Here is a 17,855-nt window from a genome sequence, read left to right as displayed (position 1 = left end):
GTTATCTGTACCCCGCTCCGATCTAATCAAGGAGCAACGGACTGACCCCACATTAGAAGAGTTGCGTGACCAAATTGTGCCCGTGGAACAGCTGGGAGATGTCGCCCATGGTTATTTTCTCCAAGAGGATGTCCTGATGAGAAAGTGGTTGTCTCATGGTGGTAGTTTTCTGGGGGAGGCGATTAGTCAGGTTGTTGTAACAGTTTAGCTTCGTGAGTTGGTGTTGACAACTTCCCACAACAATGTTGCTGGACATATGGGTGTGAGGAAAACCTACAATCGCATATTAAGATTTTTTTGGGGCCTAGGTTAAAGAGGGATGTTTCTGAGCTCATCAAAACTTGTCACACCTGTCAATTAACTGGTAAACCTAAGCAAGCTATTAAGCCGGTACCATTGTTTCCTATTCCTGTACTCAGCCAACCTTTTGAGTATCTGATTATTGACTGTGTTGGTCCTCTGCCTCGTTCTAAAAAGGGTAGTAGGTACCTGTTCACTGTGATGTCAGACCACTAGGTTTCCTGCTGCCTGTCCTCTCAGGTCTATCACCACTAGGTTTCCTGCTGCCTGTCCTCTCAGGTCTATCACCACTAGGTTTCCTGCTGCTTGTCCTCTCTGGTCTATCACCACTAGGTTTCCTGCTGCCTGTCCTCTCTGGTCTATCACCACTAGGTTTCCTGCTGCCTGTCCTCTCTGGTCTATCACCACTAGGTTTCCTGCTGCCTGCCCTCTCTGGTCTATCACCACTAGGTTTCCTGCTGCCTGTCCTCTCTGGTCTATCACCACTAGGTTTCCTGCTGCCTGTCCTCTCAGGTCTATCACCACTAGGTTTCCTGCTGCCTGTCCTCTCTGGTCTATCACCACTAGGTTTCCTGCTGCCTGTCCTCTCAGGTCTATCACCACTAGGTTTCCTGCTGCCTGTCCTCTCTGGTCTATCACCACTAGGTTTCCTGCTGCCTGTCCTCTCTGGTCTATCACCACTAGGTTTCCTGCTGCCTATCCTCTCCGGTCTATCACCACTAAGTCTGTGCTAAACTGAGTCAAAGCTTTTCTCACTGTTTGGAATCCCTAAGGTCATTCAGAGTGATCAAGGATCTAATTTCACCTCTAATCTGTTTGGTCAGGTTCTCCAACAGCTCCATCTTAAACACAATTTGTATAGCGCCTATCACGCGCAGAGTCAAGGAGCACTGGAACGTTTCCATCAAACACTTAAGTCTTTGTTGAGAGCATATTGTACTCAGATGGATAAGGATTGGGAGGAGGGGTTGCCTTGGTTATTGTTAGCCGCTTGGGAGGTTTCACAGGCGAGCACAGGTTTCAGTCCAAATGATCTTGTGTTTGGACATAGGGTGCGTGGACTTCTATCTGTTCTCCAGGATGACTGGAAGTCTCCCGAGCCTCCTCAGTCCCTGTTATCGTATGTGTGATTTCCGGCGATTTCCTGTACGCCGCTGGTGAGATGGCTAAAGAGAAACTATCATCTTCACAGGGGAGGATGTTTTACCTGTTTCTTGTTTTGTTCGGTTTCACAAATAAAGTATGTGGAATTACCGGCACCCTGCGCCTTGGTTATTAATTTACGACAGGGAATTTGAGGACAGTGAACGTGACAGAATTACCCACCACAAGAAGACCAAGCAGTGTGCGCCTACGGGGAAGACGAGGTGGACATGGGAGGACATCCTTGATGGCAAAGGATCCTGGACGTGGGAGGAGATCCAGGCCGGAAGAGAACGCTTCCCATGGGAACAGGTGGAAGCAGCGAGGGAGGAACAGCGACGAGATTGGGAGGCACGGCAACGAAGGGAGCCCGAGAGGCAGCCCCAAAACATTTTTTTTGGGGGGGGTGGGGCACACGGGGAGATTGGCTAAGTCAGGGTTCAGACCTGAGCCAACTACCCATGCTTACCGTGGGGTAAGTAGAACTGGTCAGGCAACGTGTTATGCGGTGATCCGCACGGTGTCGCCAGTGCGCCTGCACAGCCCAGTTCGTCCTGTGCCCCCTCCCCGCACTTCCAGGGCTAAAGTAAGCATCCAGCCAGGACGGGCTGTGCCAGCCCTAAGCTCCAGATCTCCAGCGCGCCTCCATGGCCCAGTATACCCTGTGCCTGCTTTGCACACCCAGTCTCCAGTGTGTCTCCCCAGTCCGGTGAGACCTGTTCCGGCTCCACGTAAGAAGCCTCCAGTGATAATCCATGGCCCGGAGCCTCAAGTGATAATCCATGGCAAGAAGCCTGTAGGGATGATCCGCGGCCCGAAGCCTGTAGGGATGATCCGCGGCAAGAAGCCTGTAGGGATGATCCGCGGCAAGAAGCCTGTAGGGATGACCCACAGCCCGGAGCCTCCTGAGACAGCCTGCGGCGCGGAGCCTCCTGAGACGGCCTGCGGCGCAGAGCCTCCTGAGACGGCCTGCGGCGCGGAGCCTCCTGAGACGGCCTGCGGCGCGGAGCCTCCTGAGACGGCCTGCGACGCGGAGCCTCCAGCGACGGCCTGCGGTCTGGAGCCTCCAGCAATGATCCTCGGTCCGGTTCCTTCGGCGAAGATCCACAGTCTGGTTCCTCTGGTGACACAAAAGTGGAGGGATCAGCAGGCAGAGTGGGGGCTACGTCCCGAACCGGAGCCGCCACCATGGGTAGATGTCCACCCGGACCCTCCCCTATAAGCTTTCGAAGACCTTAGAAAGGCAGGGTAGGATAAATATAGGTCTGTAGCAAAGATAATTTGAAAAATCCAAATAACTTCACAGATCTTTATTGTAAAGGGTTTAAACACTGTTTCCCATGCTTGTTCAAGGAACCATAAACAATTAATGAACATGCACCTGTGGAACGGTCGTTAAGACACTAACAGCTTACAGACGGTAGGCAATTAAGGTCACAGTTATGAAAACTTAGGACACTAAAGAGGCCTTTCTACTGACTTTGAAAAACACCAAAAGAAAGATGGCCAGTGTCCCTGCTCATCTGCGTGAACATGCCTTAGGCATGCTGCAGGAGGCATGAGGACTGCAGATGTGGCCAGGGCAATAAATTGCAATGTCCGTACTGTGAGATGCCTAAGACAGTGCTACAGGGAGACAGGACGGACAGCCGATCGCCCTCGCAGTGGCAGACCGCGTGTAACAACACCTGCACAGGATTGGTACATCCGAACATCACACCTGCGGGACAGGTACAGGATGACAACAACAACTGCCCGAGTTACACCAGGAACGCACAATCCCTCCATCAGTGCTCAGACTGTCCACAATAGGCTGAGAGAGGCTGGACTGAGGGCTTGTAGGCCTGTTGTAAGGCAAGTCCTCTCCAGACATCACCGGCAACAACGTCGCCTATGGGCACAAACCCACCATCGCTGAACCAGACAGGACTGGCAAAAAGTGCTCTTCACTGATGAGTCACGTTTTTGTCTCACCAGGGGTGGTGGTCAGATTTGCGTTTATTGTCGAAGGAATGAGCGTTACACCGAGGCCTGTACTCTGGAGCGGGATCGATTTGGAGGTGGAGGGTCCGTCATGGTTTGGGGCGGTGTGTCACGGCATCATCGGAATGAGCTTGTTGTCATTGCAGGCAATCTCAACGCTGTGCATCACAGGGAAGACATCCTCCTCCCTCGTGGTACCCTTCCTGCAGGCTCATCCTGACATGACCCTCCAGCATGACAATGCCACCAGCCATACTGCTCATTCTGTGCATGATTTCCTGCAAGACAGGAATGTCAGTGTTCTGCCATGGTCAGCGAAGAGCCCGGATCTCAATCCCATTGAGCTAGTCTGGGACCTGTTGGATTGGAGGGTGAGGGCTAGGGCCATTCCCCCCAGGAATGTCTGAGAACTTGCAGGTGCCTTGGAGGAAGAGTGGCATAACTGTAATGGTTTTGACTTGAGGTTATCGTTTATAGGGGTGCCAGGTAGGTTGTGCCTACCAGAGAAAATATTGGTTTCTCCTTATGGTTTGGGAGGGAATGAGTCCCATCTGGTCCGTCAAGTCTACACCAATACAAAGGACTCATGTAAGAGTCAGGATGGGAAGTACACTTTTCATAAACCCTTAACACATTGGAAAGAACTTCAAAAACAACGGTATTCTTTTGCGTGGGTTGTATTACTAACATAAATGATCACACACACACACAACAATATAACAAATAATGAGCTCTGGTTCCTCCAAAAAAGTCCTGTACCTCGAGCCTAAAAGAGTCCAGCCCGGTAAAGGAGTTCAGGGAACTCAAGTGACCTTAGTCACGCAATGTTTGTCCTTTCATACCAGTGTAGCGTAAACCCAGTGTCAATCATACAATCAAAATAACTATTATTTTACCACACAACTATAAAGTGTATCAAATCTTAATAAGTCCTCAACTACAACTAACTACATAAATCATCACGGTATACGTCACACCAAAACAAATGAAATACCGTATACAAAAAGGTTGTAGTCAGTCGGTCAGTCAGACAAGACAATCTGCTGACAGATCTCCAGCGGAGAAAGGCCATGAAGAACAACGGAGAGGTGTAGTCCACAGACGCAAAGAGTGGATCCGATCCTGGGTAAACTTGCTATTAGGCTACACAAAGCACACTTTTAACTGCAACACAACAAACGGAAGAGAGAAGCTTCGGAACTGAGGGTTGACCACATCCTCGTTCACGTCTCCATCACAACCCCACTTTTGCGCAGCTGATGTTGGCTATTTAATTGGGAATTAAAGGGGAAGCGCCCCATTGGAAGGAGAAGCACTATTTCATTGGGAATTAAAGGGAAAGCGCCCTATTGGAAGGAGAAGCACTATTTAATTGGGAATTAAAGGGAAAGCGCCCTATTGGAAGGAGAAGCACTGAGACGGTTCAGGAAAATTCAGGGCCGTCACATAACATCTCACAGCAAGAACTGGCAAATCTGGTGCAGTCCATGAGGAGGAGATGCACTGCAGTGTTAACTCGAAATGACACAACGACAAGGTTCCAGTTTAACAAAGTTTACTATACTGTATGAACATACTACAAGGTAGCCATTACACTCACGGCTAGGTCCATCCACGAACTAACTTCCGGCGCAGGCGCACTCTTGACTGAGTGATAGCCCCGTAATAACAGAAATATAGGGATACTTAAAACATGAACTTAACATGCAGTACTGGTGGCCACACCAGATACTGACTGTTACTTTCGATTTTGACCCCCCCCCCCTTTGTTCAGGGACACATTATTAAATTTCTGTTAGTCACATGTCTGTGGAACTTGTTCAGTTTATGTCTCAGTTTGTTGAATCTTGTTATGTTCATACAAATATTTACACATGTTAAGTTTGCTGAAAATAAATGCAGTTGACAGTGAGACTACGTTTCTTTTTTTGCTGAGTTTACAAATAAACAAATCAAAAAACTTCAGCCAAAGGACATTGGGTCAACCTGGGTTCAGTGTGTGTGTGTGTGTGTGTGTGTGTGTGTGTGTGTGTGTGTGTGTGTGTGTGTGTGTGTGTGTGTGTGTGTGTGTGTGTGTGTGTGTGTGTGTGTGTGTGTGTGTGTGTGTGTGTGTGTGTGTGTGTGTGTGTGCGTGCGTGCGTGCGTGCGTGCGTGCGTGCGTGCGTGCGTGCGTGCGCGTGTGCGCGCGCGCGTGTGTGTGTGTGTGTGTGTGTGTGTGTGCGTGCGTGTGCGTGTGTGTACCTGTCTGGAAGTTGGTCTTGAGTACGTCGGGTGGAAGTCCCACAACCCAGTTACAGATGCCCGCTATGCCACCACAAAGGAGGATCTTTGGCGTGCTGAGCTGGGACACACTGGAACAGGGTTAAACATTTATATAGCGAGGGATTGATAGCTGTTACCAATTATTACAGTTCTGGATGAAGAGGTGTTGGGGTTGTATTGGTAACATGAGACTGACCTTTCACCCTCAGCTGTCATTTTGTGTTTCAGGAAGTCATAAGCCATGAAGTAGGCACCATTAGAAGGCACATCTAGAGGGGGGAGAGAGCGAGAGAGAGAGAGCAACGGGGAGAAAGACAGGGAGAGAGAGAGTGACAGAGAGAATGATAGAGAAGGAGAAGAGAGGTATATTGTAAAAGGCATTTGAGAGCAACAGACTGGTGAACTAGTCTGATTTTATTGAACAACAATGATATATTTCAATCCAGGGTAGAACAACACTTGTAGTTAGTCATGTTGAATTTATACCTGATTTATATTACTATCATGGGAACCAAAGTGCAATATAGATTTAAACACACACACACACACACACACACACACACACACACACACACACACACACACACACACACACACACACACACACACACACACACACACACACACACACACACAGGGTAAAGTCTGGTGTGTGTACCTCTGATGAGTGTGAGTGTTGTTCCTTTGTAGATGGAGCGGATGCCTTGTGTTTTATACAGCTTGAGAGCACAGTCCAGAGGACCTGCATACCGTACTGCCTGCTGGCCCCCGCTGGCCTGCGCCTGCACCTACACACACACACACACACACATCTATCCAATCCTGTCAGATCCATTAGGGAGTAGTTAGGGAGTAGGAGCTAGAGGGAAGGGATTAGGAACTAGGGGCAAGGGAATAGGAACTAGGGGGAAGGGATTAGGAACTAGGTCGAAGGGATTAGGAACTAGGGGGAAGAGATTAGGGAGTAGGGGCAAGGGAGTAGGAGCTAGGGGGAAGGGAGAAGGAGCTAGGGGGAAGGAAGAAGGAGCTAGGGGGAAGGGAGTAGGAGCTAGGGGGAAGGGAGTAGGAGCTAGGGGGAAGGGAGTAGGAGCTAGGGGGAAGGGAGTAGGAGCTAGGGGGAAGGGAGTAGGAGCTAGGGGGAAGGGAGAAGGAGCTAGGGGGAAGAGATTAGGGAGTAGGGGCAAGGGAGTAGGAGCTAGGGGCAAGGGAGTAGGAGCTAGGGGGAAGGGAGAAGGAGCTAGGGGGAAGGGAGAAGGAGCTAGGGGGAAGGGAGAAGGAGCTAGGGGGAAGGGAGTAGGAGCTAGGGGGAAGGGAGTAGGAGCTAGGGGGAAGGGAGAAGGAGCTAGGGGGAAGGGAGAAGGAGCTAGGGGGAAGGTAGAAGGAGCTAGGGGGAAGGGAGTAGGAGCTAGGGGGAAGGGAGAAGGAACTAGGGGTTAGGGAGTAGGAGCTAGGGGGAAGGGAGAAGGAGCTAGGGGGAAGGGAGAAGGAGCTAGGGGGAAGGGAGTAGGAGCTAGGGGGAAGGGAGTAGGAGCTAGGGGGAAGGGAGAAGGAGCTAGGGAATAGGAACTAGGGGGAAGGGAGTAGGCGCTAGGGAATAGGAACTAGGGGGAAGGGAATAGGAACTAGGGGGAAGGGAGTAGGCGCTAGGGGGAAGGGGTTAGGGAGTAGGCGCTAGGGGGAAGGGGTTAGGGAGCAGGAACTAGGAGTTAGTGAGTAGGAGTTAGGGGTTAGGGAGTAGGAGCTAAGGGGAAGGGGTTAGGGATTAGTAGGTAGGAAGTAGTAGCTAGGGGGAAGGGGTGAGGGTGTAGGAGCTAAGGGGAAGGGGTTAGGGATTAGGAGGTAGGAAGTAGGAAGTAGTAGCTAGGGGGAAGGGGTGAGGGATTAGGAGGTAGGAAGTATTAGCTAGGGGGAAGGGGTGAGGGATTAGGAGGTAGGAAGTAGTAGCTAGGGGGAAGGGGGAAGGGATTAGAAGCTACAGGTTAGGAAGTAGGAGCTTAGGGTTCGGCAGTAAGAGCTAGGGGAATGGGTCAGGGAGTAGGAGTTAGGGGGAAGGAGATAGGGAGCAGGAGTTAGGGGGAAGGAGATAGGGAGCAGGAGTTAGGGAGTAAGAGCTAGGGGTTAGGGAGTAGGAGCTAGGGGGAAGGGGTTAGGGAGTGGGAGCTAGGGGTTAGGGAGTAGGAGCTAGGGGTTAGGGAGTAGGAGCTAGGGGTTAGGGAGTAGGAGCTAGTAGGAAGGGGTTAGGGAGTAGGAGCTAAGGGGAAGGGATTATGGATTAGGAGGTAAGATCTAGGGGGAAGGGGTGAGGGAGTAGAAGCTAGGGGTTAGGAAGTAGTAGCTAGGGGTTAGGCAGTAAGAGCTAGGGGAAAAGGTCAGGGAGTAGGGGGAAGTGGTTAACGAGAAGGAGATAGGGGAAGAGGTTATGGAGTAGGGGGAAGTGGTTAACGAGAAGGAGATAGGGGAGATAGGGGAAGAGGTCAGGGAGTAGGGGGAAGTGGTTAACGAGAAGGAGATAGGGGAGATAGGGGAAGAGGTCAGGGAGTAGGGGGAAGTGATTAACGAGAAGGAGATAAGGGAAGAGGTTAGGGAGTAGGGAGTAGGACCTAGGACAGGGGCAGGGAGTGAGTGTAGTAATTTTACCTGTAGTAAACACTTGACCCTTTCTCCAGGACACACTATCACTGTAGTGAAAACACCTGCTAGACAGCCTGAGAGAAAGAGTTGGGTAGGCCTGACAGAGAGAGGGGGGAGAGATAAAAAGGGGAGAGAGAGATAGGTAAACGTGAGGAATGTGTATGTGGTAGTCACTCAGGGGTGGGAAGGATGGAAGTGAATGATAGGAGAAGAGCTACAGATATATTTAGGCTTCATATTTCAACTATTACACACACACACACACACACACACACACAGACACACACACACACACACACACACACACACACACACAGACACACAGGAACACAGAAAGGAACACAGAAAGAAAGAAAGGAACACAGAAAGAAAGAAAGGAACACAGAAAGGAACACAGAAAGGAACACAGAAAGAAAGGAACACAGAAAGGAACACAGAAAGAAAGGAACACAGAAAGGAACACAGGAAGAAAGAAAGGAACACAGAAAGGAACACAGGAAGAAAGAAAGGAACACAGAAAGGAACACAGAAAGAAAGGAACACAGAAAGGAACACAGAAAGAAAGAAAGGAACACAGAAAGGAACACAGGAAGAAAGAAAGGAACACAGAAAGGAACACAGGAAAGAAAGAAAGGAACACAGAAAGGAACACAGAAAGGAACACAGAAAGAAAGGAACACAGAAAGGAACACAGAAAGGAACACAGAAAGAAAGAAAGGAACACAGAAAGGAACACAGAAAGAAAGAAAGGAACACAGAAAGGAACACAGAAAGAAAGAAAGGAACACAGAAAGGAACACAGAAAGGAACACAGAAAGAAAGGAACACAGAAAGGAACACAGAAAGGAACACAGAAAGAAAGGAACACAGAAAGGAACACAGAAAGGAACACAGAAAGAAAGAAAGGAACACAGAAAGAAAGAAAGGAACACAGAAAGGAACACAGAAAGAAAGAAAGGAACACAGAAAGGAACACAGAAAGGAACACAGCAAGAAAGGATGTCATGTCTACTCCCACTACGCCTCCCCTCGACGCCACCGGTTTACTAGCCACCGGGTTACCAGCCACCGGGTTACTAGGCACCGGGTTACTAACCACCGGGTTACTAGCCACCGGGTTACTAACCACCGGTTTACTAGCCACCGGGTTACTAGCCACCGGGTTACTAGCCACCGGGTTACTAGCCACCGGTTTACTAGCCACCGGGTTACTAACCACCGGGTTACTAACCACCGGGTTACTAGCCACCGGTTTACTAACCACCGGGTTACTAACCACCGGTTTACTAGCCACCGGGTTACAAGCCACCGGTTTACTAGCCACCGGTTTACAAGCCACCGGGTTACTAACCACCGGGTTACTAGGTACTGGGTTACTAGCCACCGGGTTACTAACCACCGGTTTACTAGCCACCCGGTAACTAACCACCGGGTTACTAACCACCGGGTTACTAGCCACCGGGTTACTAGCCACCGGGTTACTAGCCACCGGTTTACTAGCCACCGGGTTACTAGCCACCGGTTTACTAGCCACCGGGTTACTAGCCACCGGTTTACTAGCCACCGGTTTACTAACCACCGGTTTACTAACCACCTGTTTACTAACCACCGGGTTACTAGCCACCGGTTTACCATTCACCGGGTTACTAACCACCGGTTTACTAACCCCCGGTTTACTAACCACCGGGTTACTAACCACCGGTTTACTAACCACCGGTTTACTAGCCACCGGGTTACTAGCCACCGGGTTACTAGCCACCGGGTTACTAGCCACCGGGTTACTAGGCACCGGGTTACTAACCACCGGGTTACTAACCACCGGTTTATTAGCCACCGGTTTACTAGGCACCGGGTTACTAACCACCGGGTTACTAGTCACCGGGATACTAACCACCGGGTTACTAGGCACCGGGTTACTAACCACCGGTTTACTAGCCACCGGTTTACTAGCCACCGGGTTACTAACCACCGGGTTTACTAGCCACCGGTTTACTAGCCACCGGGTTACTAACCACCGGGTTACTAACCACCGGGTTACTAACCACCGGGTTACTAACCACCGGTTTACCAGCCACCGGTTTACTAGCCACCGGGTTACTAACCACCGGGTTACCAGCCACCGGTTTACTAGCCACCGGGTTACTAATCACCGGTTTACTAGCCACCGGGTTACTAGCCACCGGGTTACTAGCCACCGGGTTACTAACGACCGGTTTACTAGCCACCGGGTTACTAGCCACCGGGTTACTAGCCACCGGGTTACTAGCCACCGGGTTACTAGCCACCGGTTTACTAGCCACCGGTTTACTAGCCACCGGGTTACTAGCCACCGGTTTACAAACCACCGGTTTACTAGCCACCGGTTTACTAGCCACCGGGTTAATAACCACCGGGTTACTAGCCACCGGGTTACTAACCACCGGTTTACTAACCACCGGGTTACTAATCACCGGGTTACTAGCCACCGGTTTACTAGCCACCGGGTTACTAACCACCGGGTTACTAGCCACCGGTTTACCAGCCACCGTGTTACTAACCACCGGTTTACTAACCACCGGTTTACTAGCCACCGGTTTACTAGCCACCGGTTTACCAGCCACCGGGTTACTAACCACCGGTTTACTAGCCACCGGGTTACTAGCCATCGGGTTACTAGCCACCGGGTTACTAACCACCGGTTTACTAGCCACCGGTTTACTAGCCACCGGTTTACCAGCCACCAGGTTACTAACCACCGGTTTACTAACCACCGGTTTACCAGCCACCGGGTTACTAACCACCGGTTTACTAGCCACCGGGTTACTAGCCACCGGGTTACTAGCCACCGGGTTACTAGCCACCGGGTTTCTAACCACCGGGTTACTAGCCACCGGGTTACTAACCACCGGGTTACTAGCCACCGGGTTACCAGCCACCGGGTTACTAACCACCGGTTTACTAGCCACCGGGTTACTAACCACCGGTTTACTAACCACCGGTTTACTAGCCACCGGGTTACTAACCACCGGGTTACTAACCACCGGTTTCCTAACCACCGGGTTAGTAGCCACCGGGTTACTAACCACCGGTTTACTAGCCACCGGTTTACCAGCCACCGGGTTACTAACCACCGGTTTACTAACCACCGGTTTACTAGCCACCGGTTTACTAGCCACCGGTTTACCAGCCACCGGGTTACCAACCACCGGTTTACTAGCCACCGGGTTACTAGCCACCGGGTTACTAGCCACCGGGTTACTAACCACCGGGTTACTAGCCACCGGGTTACTAACCACCGGTTTACTAGCCACCGGGTTACTAACCACCGGTTTACTAGCCACCGGGTTACTAACCACCGGGTTTACTAACCACCGAGTTTACTAACCACCGGTTTACCAGCCACCGGTTTACCAGCCACCGGGTTACTAACCACCGGTTTACTAGCCACCGGTTTACTAGCCACCGGTTTACCAGCCACCGGTTTACCAACCACCGGGTTACTAGGCACCGGGTTACTAACCACCGGTTTACTAGCCACCGGTTTACTAGCCACCGGTTTACTAGCCACCGGTTTACCAGCCACCGTGTTACTAACCACCGGTTTACTAACCACCGTTTTTCTAGCCACCGGTTTAATAGCCACCGGTTTACCAGCCACCGGGTTACCAACCACCGGTTTACTAGCCACCGGGTTACTAGCCACCGGGTTACTAGCCACCGGGTTACTAGCCACCGGGTTACTAACCACCGGGTTACTAGCCACCGGGTTACCAGCCACCGGGTTACCAACCACCGGTTTACTAGCCACCGGGTTACTAACCACCGGTTTACTAACCACCGGTTTACTAGCCACCGGGTTACTAACCACCGGGTTACTAACCACCGGTTTACTAACCACCGGGTTAATAGCCACCGATTTACTAGCCACCGGGTTACTAACCACCGGTTTACTAGCCACCGGGTTACTAACCACCGGGTTACTAGCCACCGGTTTACTAACCACCGGTTTACTAACCGCCGGGTTACTAGCCACCGGTTTACTAGCCACCGGTTTACTAGCCACCGGGTTACTAACCACCGGTCCTGGGAACCATCATTACGCTCGCCTGTTCTTCATGATGAGGCTCGCCTGTGTAACGAGTGCGCTAAGAGTCGGGAAGCAAGTTCAGGGAGTGAGTGTTTTAATATATAAACACAAACAACGCACCGACATGAATCAGAGTCAATAACACCTGAGGATAGAACCAAGGGGAGTGACAGATATAGGGAAGATAATCAAGGAGGTGATGGAGTCCAGGTGATTGTCATGAGGCGCTGGTATGCTTGATGTTGGTGCAGGTGTGTGGGATAATCAGCAGCCTGATGACCTAGAGGACGGAGACGGAGTATATGTGACTACCTGGACTCCATTTCCTCTCTCATTACCTCCTCTATATCTGGCACTCCCTTAGGTCTATTCCCCAGGCAGTATTAATGTTGCTCCATGTCCGTACGCTACACTTGTGCCTTGCATTGTTCTCTGTTATGTTTATTATTAAACTCACTACCTGCACTTGCTTCCCGTTTCCCAGCGTCATTGTTACAAAGAAAGAAAGGAATACAGAATGAAAGGAATACAGAAAGAAAGAACTACAGAATGAAAGAAAGAACTAGAAAGAAAGAAAGAACTACAGAAAGAAAGAAAGAACTACAGAAAGAAAGAACTACAGAAAGAAAGAAAGAACTACAGAAAGAAAGGACTACAGAAAGAAAGGATTACAGAAATTAAGAACTACAGAAAGGAAGAAAGGAATACCTACATCAGCGTCTTAGTGGGGTCTGGTTGCAACATCTGTTTTCCCAGTCCGAACCCAAAGAAACTAATGGCCATCATAGGAGCTACGCTGGCTAGGGGGGCCCCCATCCCCTTGTACAGCCCAAGAAGTCCCTACACACACACACACACACACACACACACACACACACACACACACACACACACGGGTTAGAGTGAGATCAAGAAGGGATATTTGTACATTTTGTTTAACATATTATGTGTACGATGTGTGTGTGTTTGTGTGTGTGCGTGCTTGTGCGTGCGTGCGTGTGCGTGCGTGCGTGTGTGCGTGTGTGCGTGTGTGTGTGTACTGGATCCTGTATGTCCAGGATCCAGTTGCAGAGGGAGGTGTTTAGTCCCAGGGTCCTTAGCTTAGTAATGAGCTTTGAGGGCACTATGGTGTTGAACACTGAGCTGTAGTCAATAAATAGCATTCTCACATAGGTGTTCCTTTTGTCCAGGTGGGAAAGGGCAGTGTGGAGTGCAATAGAGATTGCATCATATGTGGATCTGTTGGTGCAGTATGAAAATTAGGGTGGGTCTAGGGTTTCCCTTGGGTCTTTGCGTGTCAAAAACAATACACGTCAAATAAGCTTTTAATTTGACACATCAAATAACACCATTTTATTATAGAATGTTGTGTGTGCTGAGTTTTCAGGTGCAAGTCAAACTCCACCACTACAACCAGTAGCATTGTCAAAGTTGTACAAAAAAATACAAGTCTGCAAACAAAGAACATGCCGGCCACAAACGATGTGTTTACAATACCGCATTGGTAATAAGGCATTATGTGTTCGACCGAATGGGAAAATGTCTGTGTGAGCATTTGAAATAAGATTAGGATCAAAACATTTTGCTAATATCTTTGATAGAGATGTTATTAGCAGCTTCTGCGGTAGTTAGCTAGCGTTAGCTTGGTACCTAGCTAACACCAATGCAACCAGCCTGAAAACAATGACCGGTAGAAACTGCAGTCATTTTCAATATTCTTAGCAATGATTTAGGAATCCATGTGAGTATTAGCTAGGTAGCCACTTGTTGTTTAACTTCAGTTCATGAAAATAACTAGCTAGCTAATTACTTAACCCTGTTGCCCAAAGCTAACGTTATAAGCAGCCGAGTAGCTTATCTCTGGCTAGTGAGGCTCGACCGGTTTATGTTTTGTGAAGCTAGCCACAATAAGGATTAGCCACAATAGTGGAAGGTGCGGTTGGCCTTCAAAAATAGAACATTACAATTTATTTAGACTAGATAATGGTATTACAAGGTTAGAGTGTTGTAATGTGGAGCAATGAAATGGGGTATCAGTCTACTTGGTGAGAACAGAACACAACTGTGAAGAGTTTATGCAAATATTAGCGTTGTAGCTCTTATCAGGGACTTTGACTGTGTGAAATCACCTGCCCAGTCAGCCTATTGTGCGTACTGACAATCATATTGTACTGTACAGCCTTACCTAAGGATTGGTGTTACGGATACAGGTATCTTGAGTGTGTATTTCTTTTCTCTCCTTCTCCTCCTCACAGGTGGCAATCATCATTCCCCAATCAGAAGACACCTGCTCCTTTTCCATTACCCTATCACAGCCCCTTTCCCTTGGTTTAAAAACCCAGTCAGAAGCTCAATCTACAAGTCATTCAATCTCTCTCCTGCTCTCCTTGTATGCTGAGCTCTCTCTTTTGTTTTGCACCTACATGTCACATTTGTCCAGTACCTGTGAGTATTGTTTTGTTATGGGGATCAATTAATTGGGGATCAATTAATTGGGGATCAATTAATTGGGGTATCAGTCTACTCAGTATCCAAGTGCTCCTCAGTGATCAGACTCCAAAACATCTACGTTGTATTGTTTCTCCTCTGGAATAGTGTTCAATACACATAGTAGGTTGACTGGTACAATAAATGTGGCTCAATTCAGTGGTTTCAGATTCCCACAATCAAATCAAAGTTTATTTGTCACAGGCGCTGAATACAACAGGTGTAGTAGACCTTACAGTGAAATGCTTACTTACAGGCTCTAACCAATAGTGCAAAAAAAGGTATTAGGTGAACAATAGGTAGTTAAGAAATAAAACAGTAAAAAGACAGGCTGTATACAGTAGAGAGGTTCTAAAAGTAGCGAGGCTATAAAAGTAGCGAGGTTACATACAGACACCGGTTAGTCAGGCTGATTGAGGTAGTATGTACATGTAGATATGGTTAAAGTGACTATACATATATGATGAACAGAGAGGCTATATACAGGAGAGAGGCTATATACAGGAGAGAGGCTATATACAGTAGAGAGACTATATACAGGAGAGAGGCTATATACAGACACCGGTTAGTCAGGCTGATTGAGGTTGTATGTACATGTAGATATGGTTAAAGTGACTATGCATATATGATGAACAGAGTAGCAGTAGCGTAAAAGAGGGGGTGGCGGGACACAATGCAGATACCCCAGTTAGCCACTGTGCGGGAGCACTGGTTGGTCGGCCCAATTGGAGGTAGTATGTACATGAATGTATAGTTAAAGTGACTATGCATATATGATAAACAGAGAGTAGCAGTAGTGTAAAAAGAGGGGTTGGGGGGGGGGCACACAATGTAAATAGTCCGGGTAGCCATTTGATTATCTGTTCAGGAGTCTTATGGCTTGGGGGTAAAAACTGTTGAAGCCTTTTTGTCCTAGACTTGGCACTCCAAAACCGCTTGCCATGCGGTAGTAGAGAGAACAGTCTATGACTCTGGTGGCTGGGGTCTTTGGCAATTTTTAGGGCCTTCTTCTGACAGCGCCTGGTGTAGAGGTCCTGGATGGCAGGCAGCTTAGCCCCAGTGATGTACTGGGCTGTACGCACTACCCTCTGTAGTGCCTTGCGGTCAGAGGCCGAGAAATTGCCACATGCTCGGCGCGTGTAGCGGAGTATATCAGAATGTCATCAATATACACCACTACACCCTGCCCGTGCAAATCCCTGAAAATCTTGTCTACACAGGCTTGGAAAACTGATGGAGCATTCATCAACCCGTACAGCATGACGAGGTACTCATAATGGCTTGAGGTGGTACTGAACGCCGTCTTCCACTCGTCTCCCTCCCGGATACGCACCAGGTTGTACGCGCTCCAGAGATCTAGTTTCGTGAAGAAGCGCGCCCCGTGCATTGACTCAATCGCCGTGGCGATGAGAGGTAGCGGGTAACTGTACCTCACCGTGATTTGATTTAGACCTCGATAGTCAATACACGGGCGCAGACCTCCCTCTTCCTTCTTCACAAAAAAGAAACTCGAGGAGGCGGGTGAAGTGGAAGACCGAATGTACCCCTGACGCAGGGATTCGGAGACATATTTCTCCATAGCCGCCGTCTCCACTTGTGACAGGGGATACACGTGACTCCTGGGAAGTGTGGCGTCTACCAGGAGATTTATCGCACAATCCCCCCCGTCGATGGGGTGGTAATTGTGTCGCCTTCTTTTTACAGAAGGCGAGAGCCAAATCGGCATATTCAGGGGGAATGCGCACGGTGGAGACCTGGTCTAGACTTTCCGCCGTAGTAGCACCAATGGAAACCCCTAAACACCTCCCCGAGCACACTCGTGACCACCCCGTGAACTGGGAAGGGCATATCCACTGGAACAATGGGGATCCCTAATCTATGGGCAAATGATCTGTCAATGAAATTCCCAGCTGCGCCTGAATCGACGAGCGCCTTATGCTTGGAATGCGGGGGAAACTCAGGAAAAGTAACGTTCAAAAACATGTGGGCAACAGAGAGCTCTGGGTGAGCATGGTGCCGGCTCACCTGGGGGGACGCGAGAGTGCCCTGCCTGCTGCCTCGACTCCCAGAGGAACCTCCCCAGCAGCGACCGGCAGTGTGCCCTCAGATGTACGAGCCGTTTACCCACCGCTCTACCCTCAGGGGGGTGGTTGAAGACTGCCCGGAAGCGGCGGGTGAAATCTTCGAAGTGGTCCGCATCCCCTTCCCCCCCACACTGCGTTGGCCTACTCCAGGGCTCTCCCTGAGAGGCATGAGACGAAGGCAGACACCCTCTCTCAATCCGAAGGCGCCGGGTGAACGGTTGCTAGGTAGAGCTCCAGTTGTAATAGAAAACCCTGACATTGTGCAGCTGTCACGTCATACTCCCTAGGTAGGGCAAGACGAATCCCACTGAGACCTGGTGAAAGAGGGGCGAGTAGTGGAGACCTTGGTTGCGCTGGTGGAGGTGCTGCGATCCATAGTCTGTAGAACGCGATCCATGGTGGCGCCGAGATGATGGAGCATCGCCGCTTGCTCCTGGACGCGCTCCTCGACCCCAATAACAGGAGTACCTGCTCCTGCTGACTCCATGACAACTGGTGTGTGATTCTGTCAGGCGGTGGGTGTAGCTGGTGCATGAAGTCAGGCGCAGGAGAGCAGAGATGAGTGAACAACGCACTTTACTTAAAAAATAGCACAAAGTAAACATACCAATGTGCGAACAATAATGGTTGTCACAAAACACGGGTGAAAACAGCACCCGAAAAAACCAGCCGGAAACGTACCGACCTGAACAATAAACAATCACACACAAAGACATGGGGGAAACAGAGGGTTAAATACATGACCAGTAATTGGGAAATGAAAACCAGGTGTGTGGGAAACAAAGACAAAACCAATGGAAAATAAAAAGTGGATCGGCGATGGCTAGAAGACCGGTGACGTCGACCGCCGAGCGCCGCCCAAACAAGGAGAGGAACCGACTTCGGCGGAAGTCGTGACA

The 17,855-nt window shown here is 49.7% G+C and overlaps 1 protein-coding gene across 2 annotated transcripts in view; it reads right to left on the bottom strand.

Annotated features, from left to right (window-relative positions):
• Positions 1–17,855, bottom strand: part of LOC115165234 (mitochondrial carnitine/acylcarnitine carrier protein) — a 39,140-nt gene that overhangs the window by 9,687 nt on the left and 11,598 nt on the right. For both annotated transcript variants that reach the window (XR_003870112.1, XM_029718229.1), the window contains exons 3-7: positions 13,098–13,225; positions 8,326–8,416; positions 6,347–6,476; positions 5,885–5,957; positions 5,668–5,777 (exon numbers count right to left, since the gene is read on the bottom strand). Coding sequence is in view for 1 of the 2 variants with exons in the window: in XM_029718229.1 (XP_029574089.1) it covers positions 5,668–5,777; positions 5,885–5,957; positions 6,347–6,476; positions 8,326–8,416; positions 13,098–13,225 (532 nt within the window). In the remaining variant the exon portion in view is untranslated. The remainder of the gene's footprint in view (positions 1–5,667; positions 5,778–5,884; positions 5,958–6,346; positions 6,477–8,325; positions 8,417–13,097; positions 13,226–17,855) is intronic.

This window comes from Salmo trutta, chromosome 28, assembly GCF_901001165.1.
Source record: "Salmo trutta chromosome 28, fSalTru1.1, whole genome shotgun sequence".
Classification (NCBI taxonomy): Eukaryota; Metazoa; Chordata; class Actinopteri; order Salmoniformes; family Salmonidae; genus Salmo; species Salmo trutta.
The sequence above is the reverse complement of the archived record's forward strand: the minus strand, read 5'-3'. Positions and strand labels throughout refer to the sequence as shown.